This window comes from Ruditapes philippinarum, unplaced genomic scaffold (assembly GCF_026571515.1).
Source record: "Ruditapes philippinarum isolate M1 unplaced genomic scaffold, ASM2657151v2 ctg683_1_1_1_1, whole genome shotgun sequence".
Lineage (NCBI taxonomy): Eukaryota > Metazoa > Mollusca > Bivalvia > Venerida > Veneridae > Ruditapes > Ruditapes philippinarum.
Window position 1 is genome coordinate 364,617 of NW_026861864.1, and position 15,935 is coordinate 380,551.

Here is a 15,935-nt window from a genome sequence, read left to right on the forward strand (position 1 = left end):
TCTGTGGTCTTAGGTTCTGGAAGGGGGGTCTATGATGATGTCTCGTCTGTAGTCAGTTAATTGTGGAATGATCGAAATTATAATGAATAATGATAAAAGTAAAAAATGTCACTCTGGTGTGAATATAATTATGAGGGTTTTTTTATGTCTGTTAAATAGTTAAATAATTCAAGGCAGAATTAAATTTATACATGTCTGTCAGTTGGGTAAAAAGCATGTTTTAGCTAATTGTAAACATGTATGTATGTGATTTAAATATATTGACTTTAGAAATCAATATTTTTTTTTTCTATTGCACATGCTTGTCTAATAAGGTGTACAGTTAACTTTTCTGCACTGAGTTCTAATTAATGTAAAATATAATTACTTTTTTTATGGTAGGAAATCTGCCGCATAATTCATGTAGATTTTGTTGAACCTATTTGTACCAATTTCTAAGAAATTGCAAAAAAAAAAAAGATTTAAAAACTATTTTTATGGTGTCTGAGAATGAACTAATATGTCAAATATATATAATTATGTCTTGCTTATATTGAGACTTCAGTTATTACACTTCCGCTCGCATTTTGTATTATAATTAAAATAAATTATTTTTACATCTTTTACAACATAAATGGGAAGCATTATTTGTTGGGATGTCAAATGGCGGGGCCTCTCCGTATTTGGCAGTGATACTGCGTTGTACTATTTATTGTTGTCACCTTTTGACAGTATAATGGAATCTCAGTCAGGGCGTTTAGATTTACAGTGACAGATAACTATTGTAGAACGCAGTGAATTTGCATGACTTCTAGTCACACTTTAAACATGGCAACCAGGTATTTTTCAGTGACAATGAAGCATTTTTGAAGAGTTCTTCTTTTTTTGGCGACCAGGCATAGTAATTAAGAATTTTTGGAAGTCGAGTGCTCAGTTATTCAAAGAAGTGACGGAGCAAAAATTGTAAATTTGCCGTAGGGCGATGCTAGTTCTTCATTGTTATAACATTTTTATGTTGGTGCGCCAAGGATGACCTTTGTACTTAAAATAGTCTCCTGTCCTTTTGTGGTTATTTCTTTATTTAAGATTTTCTCTGATGTTTTTTTTCCCTGATGTTTAAAAGACTGACAGATTGAAATATGTCGGTAATTAAGGGTCATTGCATTATAGTAGATAGTTTATCTGGTGGTCTTAAAAATCTTCCTCTAATTTAAAATCAGCATGCTTAAGGAGTTCTCTATTACAGAGGGTTCTAATCTTTTCTATATCCTAAGTTGTTTTGATTTAATACTGTATTTTAAGAAGTACCCAGTTTTTATAAGAGATCACTTTCCATATTTAGCTTTACAAGTAGGTGCAGTTACCTGATTTTTTTTTTTTGCTGAAATTAAATTCGTGCTTTCATGACTGTACATTATATTTCATTTCAATTCCGATCATAAATTCCACATTTAAGATTTGATACCTCTGTGGTCTTTGAGGCTTGAAATGTTAAACTCGAAAACCTAACCAGTGCAAACATAAATGGTCTCCATTTTTCAAAAGATGTATTGTATTTCTGCCCGGTCGGAATTCGAGTGGAATAATTCATGCTTACAATAGGGCGAGGACTTAATTCGGAGATGAATAGCTGGGGGACGCTTAGTGACACAGATTAAAGTGCCAAAATTCAGACTGGTACACAGTAGAGGTATTTATTAAAAAAATGAAAAGCTTCTCGTGACTAGGAGCAAGATTTCCCAATTTGGAATGGTTCCCTGATTATATTTCATTTGTTGCACACAAAAGGGTTGACTGGTTCTACAGCGATGTAGCCATATCGCGGTTGAAGAACTGTTCACAGATTATTTTGTTTGTTTAGAATTACCTGGGTACTCAAGCATTATTGGAATTTATGGGCTGAAAGGGTTTCCTTCCTGCTATACTGTCTTAAGTACAAAATGAATCACAAGTCATCAGTGGGAAAATGTCTCTTGGCAGTGTTGATAAGAAGAAAATCTCAACAGTTTTAAAGGCGAAGGAATTGATCTGCAGATAAAAGCTGTGGCATTAAGAATATATTATTACGCAGGTATCAAACTACCACTCCAACTGCCGCATTGTAATAAAGAATTTTTAAAAAGTTAAAAGATTTTAAATTCCTGTTCGCTTATTTTAGTAAATGATATTGTAAAATATTTTATAAGGAATTTTTTTTTTAATCAGTTGAAGTCTCGTTATAATTCTACTTTTACTGAGTTTTTTATATATTTTAATGAAACATTGTTTTTTTTTCACATTATGTAAACTCGAGTGTATCAAATTTCCATATTTGGGAAAGTTGTGACAGTCACCTCTCGATCAGGTATATTTTATATTCTGATGTTATTTCCATGCCTGAGTTCACAAGACGTTGATAAAACGAACAATTTGGCAGTGTATTTACTGATTCCTGAACACGGATATGGCCTTAGGCGAGTCATGTTTTACAATCGTTGCCTTCATCTAATAGCAACTTAATGTTCTTAAATTGATGGTTATGATTCTACAATATAGGTGACTTTCAGTCGCCAATTACCGCGGTTTGATCTTAGGAATGTAAAATAACTTACCGAGTAGGAAACTTCAATCTTTTGATTTTTAATGTTTTCTTCTTTAGCAATGTAGTTATGTTTTTGTAAAAAAAAAAAATCGTTTATCATCTTACAGTATATAGTTTCTTTTTACATAATAGCATCATTTGTAACAGATGACAGGATTAAGTTGTTTGTGCTTCCTTTCATTTCACATAGAATTTTAAAGACGGAGATGTCCTGATATATCAAAACTTAATACTTTAGTTAAAAGTCTGATTTTCCTTCCTTATACTGCAAAAAAAATACAATTTCAATTTTAAAAGGCATTGGCATATGTGTTTTTTTCAAACGATCTGTTAAATTATTCTTCCTGAAAAGCATAAGCGTAAAAGTAATTTCTATATCGTGGCTGTCTCTTTTTGTGTATGTATTGTATACATTATCATCTTTACTTTTGGAATAACATCCCACGGTTTCTAAAGCCGTGTCAGATATATGGCTTGAAAGATTGTATTTCATGGTACACAAAGCATGACTTGCCTATCGAATAAAAGAAATATTGTGACTTTAACAGAGTACCTAATAGCTTCAGGGGACATTCTTCTTGCCAAATAGACTCTCTAGGAAAGTAACAGACAGATTTTGTGACAGTTGTTAGTGTGAAGGAATAGGGCGTGAGAGAAATAGGATGGGATTTCTTGTTGTCTAGCTCAGGTGTGTTTTTAACAGTCACACGGAAAATAATCTGTTGATTTTTGTGCAGATTTAATCAGATAATTCCTTACATAGTTGATTAGTTGCTAGGAGATGATTCTCTCCAGCTTACAGCTTTCATGCTGTGTCAAGGTTGGTTTTGAAAGTTTATTAAACTTTTTATGCGATTTTCAATTTCCTTAAAAGATGCTTGCTGTTGATTTATACTCTTTTTTTTTGGCTGTTCATTATCAGGCTCGGATTTTATTGGTTGGGGATTATCCACTTGTATGATTTTAATTAATGGAGCATTTCTTTTTACAGATGTCATCTCCATATGGAAAATTTAAACTGAAATAATTACTTTCTACGAAAATGTCATTAATTCCTAAATTTAGGCATGGGCATGTAGGGATATCCTTTTAGATTACTGTGATACTGGCATACTGTTTTGCATGAATAATTAATGTTGACAAAAATTGTTATACGCACACAGGATTCTTTTATGGTCCACCGATCTTACATATACGAAAATTAAGAACCAATTTTGTAGAGACGTTGATTTATGACAGGCAGTGATTGCCGGCTATGTGACTAAGAAAGATAAAAAACATATAAACACTCCTGTTTTTTACGTTTGACAGAAAGCTTACGTTACCTAGGTATGGGATGTGACAACAGGTGAAATCAATTAACGTGATTCGTCTGACAAACTTAGAAAAGGGCCTCTGTGGCACAAACCTTAAACCTGATTGGCTACTTGAAAACAGCTTGAATAAATCGTCTGCTGAAAAAGGCTGGTTTAACTTCTAGAACTTTTAACATCACTTTTATTGAGTTTGTTTATTGTTTATGACGGAATACTTTTGGGGAATAAAATTTGTACACAGATTATGAATTAAAAAAAAAATAAAGTGAATTTGATTCAGCAATTATGATGATGATTAATTGAAAAAAAGTTTTAATTGAACTTTGATTATTTACAAATTGATGTGATGATATGACAATTGAATTGAATAATTGGAGATATTGGAAATTTTATAATTAGTTAATTTACAGCTGAATATTAAATAAATGGATGATTAAATTTTAAAGAATGGTAAGGTTTTTAGAAACAGAATTGTTCTCTTTTTCTGGCTTTTTGTTGTTCTTTTGAATGGTGGAAGAATATTATGTAAGATTGGAATTAAATGAAAAATTGAAATATTGTGAAATGAAAAATTAAAATATTGTGAAATAGTTGTGTGCCTTGTAATTTTCAGATTTTTATCTTTTTTTTATTTTTTTTTAAATAATGAATAAGCAGTTTATGAAATATTCTTTAATTCTTATACATGTATATGAAATCGGTTTGAAAATGCAAACAAAATAACAGCAATTGACATATTGTTCTCGTGACTGCTTCTTCATTGGCCATTATGAGGATCACTTCCTTTAAACTACTGGCATGAATAGTTAGTTATCAAGATATATCTCCTAGTAATGAATTCTTCTATTTGACAACAAAATATTTGTAGAAGATGTTAAGTAAACAGGAAGTGGGCTATCTTATTTCTTAAAATATTTGTTCAGTAAATTTGTTTATAATTATGTCTGATTCTTTCTTATTTCAATGCTACACTTCATTTCACAACTAATGTTTTTTTGTTGTCTTTTTTTTATTATGTAATATTTCATTGATAAAACTTTCTTTAATGAAGGAACATATTAGTTGATGTTTAAAGGGAGGTAATGAAATTTACCATTGTTTACTGTCAGTGATAAGCTTAAATGAGTTACTTCCCTTTAATGAAATTGTATTCCTTTTGCTGTTTTTATGAATTTCAGTGATTTAAGTTTCATTTCACATTATTCAAAATGTTCTTTTTTGTGTGTATTTTCAGGAGATATCTAGCTGTGTTAGTATAGCAACACAATGTCTGATGGTGTTAAACAAGATGAGGATGGGTCTCCAAATGACAGTGGCATAAAGCGTGCTGGTCGTGCCAGAATCTGTAAACAGTGCCGATTTACTACAACAGATGTACGTGAATTCTCGAACCATCGTTTACATGCTCATGCTGAGGAAAATAGTGAAGATAAAGCTGTAACACGAAAAAATAGCCTACGCAGGAAGTCGTCTGCTACAGGAAATTCAGCAGAAGATCAAAAATCAAAGGATCAGAATTTGGAAAATACTGATAAAGATTCAACAGAGTTGAAAACTGCAAGTGAAACAGAAGAGAGTATTAAAAAAAGTGAAGGTGATAATATTTTACAAAACAATAGTGTTGAAAGAGAAAGTACAGAAGGACAGAATATGGAAGGTGAACAAATTTCACACGAGCTATTAAGTAGTTTGGCTTTAGCTCCTAGAAAGCCATCAACAGATTCTGATAATGGACAGACTAGTTCTGGTAAGGGTAAAAGAAGACCATCTACTGAAAATTTAGTTCTGGAGAAAGTGAATGGGCATAAAGAAGAAATAGTTCTTGTGAACAAAGATGATGAACAAGACGATGAAAATCGCCTTGTCATAGCAGAAGATAATGAAGTTAGTGATTTACTTGATACAAGTGGATCGGATGTAACCTCACTTTGCCGAAGTGGAAATATTCAGAACAGAACATATGTATGTGCTGAATGTGATTATAGCTCAAGCAATGCAAAGGAGTATTTACAGCACCAGAAAGATCATCACCACCCAGATATGATGATATATGAATGTGACATTTGTGATTATGCTACTAAATATAAACAGAAGCTTCCTCGCCACCGCAAACTTCATTTTAGTGGTAAAGAAGGTGAATCAGACTTGGACAGTAGTTTAACCGAAAGAGAACTTAGAGAAATGAGAGATAACATGAGTAATAGGGAGGGTAGCTCAACAAATGAACATGCAAATGGTGAGGATGATGTGGACGATGACGGTTTTGTTGATGAAGAAGATGAAGACGATATGGTAACTCTGTCGTCTGCTCCTGATGGGACAGTAAATACTACAGGAGCACCAGTTGAAAAGAAGAAAAGAATTAGACAAGAAGTTGACCCATTGAAATACTATGAAGTTGTTGACGATGTTGGCGTAAAATATGCATGTTCGAAATGTGGTAATGTGTATAAGTGGAGAAAGTCTCTCAATAAACATTGGAAGGAGAAACATTATGGTGAAATACCTGATCTTACTAAACCTCCAGCCACATTGCAGAATTATACCCTGTTCTCTAGATTCAAGGCTAAATATGGTGGTCAGCCTCCTCCACCAGCTGCTCCTAATGTTGTCTACGGTCCAGCGCAAGCCCCACCAGCTAACCAGCTGAAGAATCGAAGCACACCAACAAGTGTTCATTCAGTATCATCTGAAAAATTATCACCTTCGCCATCACCATCCCTTTCAAACGTTGTAATGCCAAGACAGATAGGGCCATTTATTGGTGGAACAAATGGAAATTCTGGAATGTATGACAGCCCATCTCCATCCATGTCTAATCATCTAGGTCAAAGAACACGTACACCAGAAAGCCACCACGAAATAAGACAGATGATTGATTCTTTAAAACAAAACCAAAAGGCAGAAAAGAATAGAATGTTAGACAAAGCATTGTTCCAGCAAAACCAGCAGTCTGAACCATTAGACTTTTCTAAGCCTCTGGATTTCTCCAAGAAACAGGAGTCCAGATCATCTCCATCTTGGATGCCTAAGAAAATTGATATTAAAGCAGAACCTTCTTGGCAAACTGATACAAATAGTGAAAGTGACAGTCTTCAAGACATGCCTCTAGCAATGATGGTTTCTCAGGCAAATAATCAGATTGCTGCAGCAATGAAACAGGGCCAAGAAATGCAAGCTGATATGGATGGTTCATCAATTCTCCGTTGTAATAAATGCAGTTTTGTTGCAAAAAGTTTGGTGGACTTCAGTGCACACATGTCCCTTCACATGAACAAGAGGGCTTTTAAGTGTGCAGAATGCCAGGCACACTTCAATGGTGTTGATGACTTGAACAAACATTTTCTTGATTGTCATTCAGAGAAGATTCAAGAACACAAGGAAGCTATTCAGAAGATTCCACATGGATTGCAGCAGACATACCACTTGCTTAAAATGCCACTTGATTCTATATCTGGACTGTCTTCACAAGAGTTGCTATCAAATGAACCAAAACAGCTTAAATGCAGTATGTGTAACTTTGTTGCTAAGTGGCCTGCAGAACTTCAGAAGCATGCAGTTTCACATTCAGAGGAGCGACCATTCGTATGCATGGTCTGTGCATCAACCTACAAATGGAAATGGGACCTTGTGAAACATTTTGAGAAAAGTCATAGTTCTCTTCCAAACCCATATAAACGACGTGAAGGGGGCGGTGTTCTCCCATCCACATCTACCACACTTGGGACTTCCACACCATTGGATGCTCTTAAGAACTCTGCTGCCTTACTTGAAGCTAGTTTGTCTGTTACAAATTATATCCTTGATGAAGAAGCACCACCTTTGAAGAAGAGGCGTCTTTCTGATTCTGAGTTACAAGAAACAGAAGATTTCTACCGTGAACTTTTGGAGAGACAGGTGCGTCAGAGACGAGAGATGAGCCAACTTGAGACCCCACCAAATCTGAAGATACCAGTCCAAAATAGAGCTGCCTTTTCAGAGCCTCTATTGAAAGTAAGTGAGATGAAGAGAGAAAGAAATGCCATGGAGGAATCATACCTTTCAAATATGGAAAATGTTGAAAATCAAACTCCAAAGAAAAATGTAAATGAAGCTCTTAAACAAAGGTTGCACTATGGCAAACCACTAGAGGAAGAAACCACTCCACAAAGACCAGTTGATCCAAATGGTAAATGTGGAAAGTCTGATGTTTTGTTACCATACAAGTGTTCAGTATGCGAGTATCGTGCAAGATGGCCGTCTGAAATATCACAGCATATGAAAAACCATTCAAACGAAAAGCCATTCCATTGCCCACGATGCAGCTACAAGAGTAAATGGAAATGGGATGTTGTTAAACATCTTCGAAGATGTGGAGGTGGAACAGTCCATGATGTCATTGATACCACAAAATTGAAGAAAATGGCTCCTCCAAATGTAACAGTTCTTCCAGGTAGCCAGCAACAACAGCAATCACCTCTTCATCTCCAGAAATCTAGTCCAAACCAACCTGTGTTCCCTGGGCAACAACGTTCTAACTCCCTTAGTCCTGCAATGATAAGTCCAAGCATGCATGCTGGAAATTCCTCAAACAGTAGTAGCAGTAGTAAGACTTCAACTCCTAATTTTACCATGGCTTTTGGTGGGCAAGATCATCCGGAGGGACTTGATCTCATCCAGGGCTCAGCAGCCGAGTTACAGGCTCAATTGAATGCAGCAAAACAACCAGTTTTCCGCAGTCTTGTTAATCAGGGCATGCATCATTGCTTGGAATGCCCATTTATTGGTAGCAACCAGGCAGAGCTTCGCAGACATTCTGTTCTACACTCTGAAAACAAACCATTCTCTTGCACCATGTGTGGCTACAGCACTAGATGGAAGTGTGACTTGAAGAAGCATATGAAAACTTATGGGCATTTCAACACAGATAGCTTGGACAGTGGAGAAGAAGCTGACAATAGTAATGATCAAGTTATGGAAATTGGAGATGATAGTGATGATGAGAATAAGTCTACACTGTACATGTGTCCGCAGTGTCCTTATAACTCCTACAAAAAGAATGCCTTTGACCTTCATCTACGTATTCATGGTAGCATGATGGAAGAATCAGAAGATAGTGCAATTTCGTCACCAAAGAATGAAAGTGCAAAGTACAAGTGTTCCAAATGTAGATACCATGGAAATGATTTGTCTTCCTTCTTGCATCATAAACGTTCGCATAATGCTGAAGAGTCGCAGAGTAATTCCCGTACCTCTACACCAGTTCCTGGTGAAGTGTCAACAAGAACAGTTCACTTGAAAAATCGTAGAAAACCAGTCAAGCAGTTCCGTTGTGACAGGTGTCCATTTGTATGTTTCACAAAGAATGGCCTTGATGTTCATGCTGCAATGCATATACCACGTGGTTCAGATACCTACCAGTGCATGTTCTGTGACTACAATGTGTTCAGTAAAACTCTCCTGCTTCAGCATATGAGGCTTCATCCAGATTATAATCCTGCTGAATGCTCGGAAGCAGACGGCAATGTCACTGCCACAGAACTGATGGAAATGGAAGAGCTTGAAGAAAGAGAAATTAATGGAGATGACTCTAAGAGTGTGTCTGGTGCTGAAGAGAACAACAATGTTGATGGTTACGAAAGTGGATTTGAGAATACAGATAGTGCTATGGACTTTTCAAAGTTACCTGCTTCAATGAATGGGCGCTCATCAACTCCAACAAGCCAATTAGAAAGAAAGGGCCAAATTGCATCCAATAACAACAACAACATTGTAAACAACAATAACAACAAAGCAGCAGATATTGGAGGTATGAACCTTCCTTGTGAGTGGTGTTCGGCAACATTTCCAAACGTTGTAGCACTATACCAACATTCTCAGTCTCTGCATCCAAACCAGCTGAAAGCACAGGAAGCAGGCGATATTGCTGCTAGGCAAGCTCCATCAAAAGGGTCCCAGCTTGAACAAATAGTTCGAGAGAGACAGAGAGAATACCAAGTGTATCATCAGTTCATGGCTCGCCAGCAGCCACAGATACAGCAACAGATCCAGACTCAACTCCAGGCTCAAGCTGCTGCTTCTCAAAGTTTGGTAAGAAAGTACATCCCTTTAGCACCAAAACCTGAGACAAGTCATACACAAACTTCTCCAAGTCAACTGTCTATTTCAAGCAACAGTCAGGATTTCAGTAACCAAGGACAACTGTCTCCTCATCAGCTAGCTGTAATGAGGGCAAGAAAGAGTGCTAGTGCTGGTACAGGAATTCAGAAAAAGTCTAGATCTTTTCAATGCACAAAATGTTCATTCACTGCACCAAATGCTGTGACGTATTTAAGACATATCGAACACCATGGCAGCAATTGTAAACACACATGCAGATATTGTGACTACAGCATTGATAGGCTGAATCTCCTTTACCAACACATGAAGGGAACACATCCTACAAAATGGCAAGGTACTCTTGAAGAGAAGATTACTCTAAGCTCACACAGTGAGGACAACAATAACAACATTATTGATGATTTTGAAATGGGAGAAGATAATGTTGCAGGTGATTCAGTTAACAATAATATCCAGGGCAATTATGTAGAACAAGAATTTGAGGGCCGTAGTTTGCTCGAAACCGGAGCATTGTCAGAGTTCTCTGCTAGAGGAGAGAAACCAATATTAATGTTACAAGAAGAGGTAATCTTTAAAGGTACACCTATACAAGTATGCAGTCTAGACGGAAGGAAACATTATAAGTGCTTGAAATGCTTGTATATCAGTGTTCATGCAGCCAATACAGCAAACCATAGTCTGCAACATGGACAGAACAATAAATACAATTGTCATCAGTGTGATTACAGTGTAGACAATTTCAAACATATCCAAAATCATCTAGAAAACATTCATCCCAAGGAGCCAAACTTCATCCTCATCAATTCTCCGAGAACATCTGTTCTTATTGATGACTTTCCAGCAGAGATTAACAACAGCAGAGAGTCAGGAAACACTAGTAATAACAGCATGAAGAATATTCCAACATTCTCTTGTTCAAAATGCCCATACAAAACATCGCTGAAAGAAAAATTGAATATTCATGTGGAAAAACATAGTTATAATGGGAAATACGAATGTCAGCTATGCGATTACAGTGTTGATCAGTACAATTTCCTACGTTTTCATGCTAAACTACACAACACACGCTACATGCCCATGGGATCTTCATCTGGTGTTGAAGATGATTCTACAGCAGAAGAGTCTTTTGAAGATCACGAATATGCCAATAGATTTGCCAACAGAGCAAATGAGACAGACAGAGTACAACATAAACTGACAAAGGATAATATTTGCTTCAGATGTTCAGTTTGTCCATTCTACACATCAAGCAAGACAAGAATTTTGAATCACCGTTTGAACCATATCAATCGCAGTCCTTACGCTTGCCAGCTTTGTACATTCAGCACTAAAGCTACAAGTGAACTAGAAGAACATGTCCACTTTCATCAGTCAAAACCTCCAGCCAGAGACCAAGTTGTTGATATCACTCTTGATCCATTTAGTGAAATGTATAGAGTAATAGAGAAGTTCCCTGATGATAATGAACCAATGGAAACAGAGAATTTCATGGATACAGACAAAGTTGACACTGAATATGATGGTTATGAAAAAATGGATGAAGATGTTCCTGATGTTGAAGATGATGAGGAAGCTGCCATGATGGAAGAAGAGTTGAGAGATACTATTGGTGAAATAGGTCTTGAGAGAATAGCTGAAAGGAATTTGAATGAAGAAGGTGCCTTTGACAGCGAAATTCAGTTCAGGAATTTTAAGTGCCAGGATTGCCCTTATAGCAGTAACAGTCATGCTGAATTTAAGAAGCATTGCCGTCTCCATGGTTCAGAGTACAAGTTTAAATGTGACTTCTGTAGCTACAGTCTTGACAGGGTAAACCTTATCTCCCAGCATCGCAGACTTCATTTCCAAGAAAAAGACTTTGAATCTGCCCCATTGACGTCAAACTTGCTCAATAAGAATCATGAGGATTACGATCTTATGCTGATGAAAGTTGGTAAAGAGATTGCATATCCACCTTCTGAGGGTTCAGCTAAAACCATTGATGAAAATGTGGAACTTCTAATATCACAGAAGGCTGCAAGTTCTGAGGAAAAGGTACGCTACTCATGCAACAAGTGTCCATACAAATGTCAAGCGTTGAAAAGTTACAAATGTCATTTACAGATGCATGGTCTGAATCGCAAATACAAATGTGATTATTGTGACTGGAGCACAGACAGGCTTAACCTGATTTGCCAGCATCGTCGAGTCCATGTGCACGAGAAGGATTACAATCCTACTCCTGGTGATATAGTATTCCTCAATAGGGAATATGTGTTGGATGGACAGAATAATGTTGACAGTGTAAATAGTGTACCTGCTATTGATTTCCCTGAAAGCCCACTTGCCTCTGAAGAACAAAAATCTTCATCACCACCGAGGAAAAATAAGAAAGGTGAGAAAATATACTCATGCAAGATGTGTCCATTCAGGTCTGACAATGTGAACACATACTCGTACCACAAGAAGCTTCATTGTATTCAAGCTCGTTACAGCTGCTCTGAATGTTCATACAGTATCAACAATATTACCTCATTAAACGAACATATCAAACTACACAAGAAAGAAAAGGAGATGATCCGACTATCATTGACAGAACGTAGCAGCGGAGTAAAGCACAGATGTCCTAAATGTCCATATAGCAGTCCAAACAAGAATCTACTCGTTGCCCACACATCAATGCACTCATCAGGTCGTGAGTATGCATGTACGAAATGTGATTACAGCAGTGACCGTCAAGCATTGCTGCAGCTTCACTTGAAAGTCCACAACGACAGTTACTCTGATAGTGATTCACTAGAAGAGATGGAAATGTTAATGAAGAGAAGTTCTGATGTGATTGGACCACAGATATTTCTTACATCATCAAGTACAAATGACCTTGACAGTGACAGCAGTGACGGTAATGATACTGATCATAAATGTGAGAAATGCCCGTTCAGCACACCTTCAAAAGATGAACTTGGAAATCATCTTCAGCAACACGAGACACCAGGCAAAAGTAGATGCATGTACTGTTCCTACAGTTGCAGTAAGGAGGACGATCTTGTTAATCATGTTCAAGTTCATTTTCCTGGTACACCCGTTGACAGGGAAATGTTAAGATCCCTACGCCGACAAAGCAATACTCATAAACGCAACATTGTTAAAGCATTTAATGAAGATAGTGGCGATGCTGCAGAGAACCAAACAGCAGGGGAACCAGACTCTACTGTGAATGAGACTCCAAAGAAGGAGAGCTCTGAATCAGAGGAACCTAATCCTCAAAAACAAGATGCAGTGAAAGAAACAGAAAAAACTAAGGTGTATGTTTGCCAGTTCTGTGAACGAGAGTTTGACTGTAAGTCCACAATGATTCAACATGAAAAACAACATTTATATTAAAAAAATTGAACTGTATGGTACATATCAAGTGATGACATTTATGAACTTTTTAATTCAGTGAATCATTGGAATGAGGTATTTTTAATGTGTTAAATATTGAACAAAGACATTTTTTTTAAAAAGTGTGTAAGGAAAAGATGCCAGGAACTCTTTTATAGTGAAAAGGACTTCTTTTTTCAAATTAACATTTCTGTTAAATTTCCTGCCAAAAGTTGTTACAATGTTGTGAGTTGAAAAAAAGCGGGACCAAGTGAGATGTATTGAAGGGACCAGTTTTATCGGTACCAGTCTTCCAGGATGGGACGGGAACAAATCTTCCAGAACAACATTGTTGATCAATGTTTATTTTCTTTACATGTTATATCATTCCAGCATTTATTCAATTGATTTATAAATTGATATGTAAATTTCAGGGTCCAAGAAGGTCTTCCCCAATTATTTTTTTTCCTATAAATTTTATATTCGTGTACATAAATTGTTATATTTTTTAGAAAATTTTTGTAAATGACAAAAATCCAAGCCAATATTAGTGCCTTTGTATAAAGAATTGAAAATAGTGCAAAAATGTTTACATTATAATCTGTTATTTGAAAACATAGTAATACTTGTAATTTTATGTATATATAAATTTTGTAATCCAATAAGGCTTTGCTTAAATTGTTAAATCATCGTGAAATTAAACCAAGTTTTCAGAATTGAATTTTACTGATGATAAAATTAAGATAATGTTTAAATTTATTGCAACTTTAGATTTTGCTGCATTTGCACACTACTGTTGACATGTATAACTATATCATAATATAAAAGTGCAATTTTTCAATGACAATAAGGTGCTTTGTTAACAAACACGAACTTTCATCATTTGTTGTTATGTATCACTTTCTAACATTGTTCTATAATTGTATTTCATTAAAAAGTGGATTTCGCCATTAGGTGTTTTTCATGTATATGTAACATTTTCATTTTCTGCCATTTTTTGTTTTTGTTTTTTTTGCATTTATTATAAAAAAAATTTAACATTTGAACCATTGCTTTTCATTATCATTTCTGAAAAGTGCAATTATTGTAGAATTATGTTAAATAGCTTATTTTCATGTAAATAAAAATAATAGTTAATTACAAAAATGTGTATTAATTTTTTCTTAATTAGCTACTATCAATGTAGAAGGGTCTGTAATATATTATGTAATATAGAGGGATTATACAAATTATAATCTGTAGCACGAAAAAAACAAACAAATCATTGTCTTCCAATAATGTACAGATTTATATGTTACTGTTTTGTAAATAAAGTAATCAGGTAGTAAAGTAGATAAATGCGACGGAAACTGGTCTTTTTTTTTGAGAGACCTATATCAGTATGGAAATGTATAATTTGTCACCTTAGTGCAATAACTGGTTAACTCCTATTAAATATAGAAGGAGTTGACCAGTTACTGCACTTAGATGAAGATATATTGTAATATAAATCGTTGATAACCAAATATAAGAAGATGTAAATCTTGAACAAAGTCATTAATATGGTTCTAAAGTTTATATTAAACTACCATTAAGAATTGAAAAGAAATTTGCAGTATAGTTTAGATGTTGTATGTTGTTGTGTGCAATTTTTGCCAGAGAAAAAATACTGTCTTCCAAGAAAGATTTTTATATTAGATGGATATTTTTATGACACATCGAAGACATTTTCATTATTTGACAAGATCATTCTTTCTGAAGTTTTTGATTATTTAGAAAGCTCTTCCTTATTGATGTAATAATAATATTTCTGTTGATTTTCTAACTACTGCGACATGTGCCTTAGGCTTTTATGCAAATTTGATATAAAAACATTGTTTATATTTACCATTCAAGTATAGACAGCAAATATGCTGTAGGCAGTAATATTTGTTGCTAGGCATAAGTCACTCAGTCAAACATAAATGTTGTGTTTATGTACCTAGATATATCTTTTTAATTTGTTGACAGAAATTTGAATAATGAGAAAACAGAATTTTTGTGATCTTAAATTAAGATTAAAAAGATGGAGTCAAATTATTCGAAGTAACATTTTGTAATATGGTTTACTGATTTTGTATTATTTTTTTTTTATTTTTTTTTTTTATTTGGCGATAATTATATTTTTTATATAATTAGTTGTAAAACAACAACAAAAACAACAAACAATCTCTTGAAATAATCTTTTGGCAAAAATTAATGACTTGTAATTTTAGTATTTTCTTGATATAAAGGGAATTTTGTTAGATGCAAATTTAACGGTAGGGGATTTTGCAGGGAAATATTGAATGTTGTAAAAATTAAAAAAAACTTTGTTGGCTATTTCGTAACTTTAGGGAAAAGAAAAAAATATAATGGTGCTGATGCCAGATGGGATGGATATATAGTTATGTTTGTTTATATATTTATATATATATATATATTATATGATTGTAAATATGATGCAAGTTAGAAATACATATATAATGTGTTTTTTTAAAACTTTACATGGCTTTTTTGCCATTTTATGCATACATGAACATTCCACATGGTAGAAAAATTATATATGGTAGTTAAATCTTTGTTCTGATATTAATATGATGTATATTTGTTTAATATAA

At 34.8% G+C, this 15,935-nt stretch overlaps 1 protein-coding gene across 13 annotated transcripts in view; it reads left to right on the forward strand.

Moving 5' to 3' along the window:
- Positions 1 to 14,832, forward strand: part of LOC132717166 (uncharacterized) — a 76,644-nt gene extending 61,812 nt beyond the window's left edge. For 10 of the 13 annotated variants that reach the window (XM_060700586.1, XM_060700580.1, XM_060700577.1 and 7 more), the window contains one exon: positions 5,111 to 14,832. In XM_060700586.1, the coding sequence (XP_060556569.1) occupies positions 5,143 to 13,338 (8,196 nt within the window). In that variant the 5' untranslated portion in view covers positions 5,111 to 5,142 and the 3' untranslated portion in view covers positions 13,339 to 14,832. Of the gene's footprint in view, positions 1 to 3,095; positions 3,381 to 3,735; positions 4,327 to 5,110 lie in introns of those variants that run through there. The other 3 variants (XM_060700581.1, XM_060700589.1, XM_060700579.1) reach the window with 3 other exon arrangements.
- Positions 14,833 to 15,935: the final 1,103 nt, after the last annotated feature.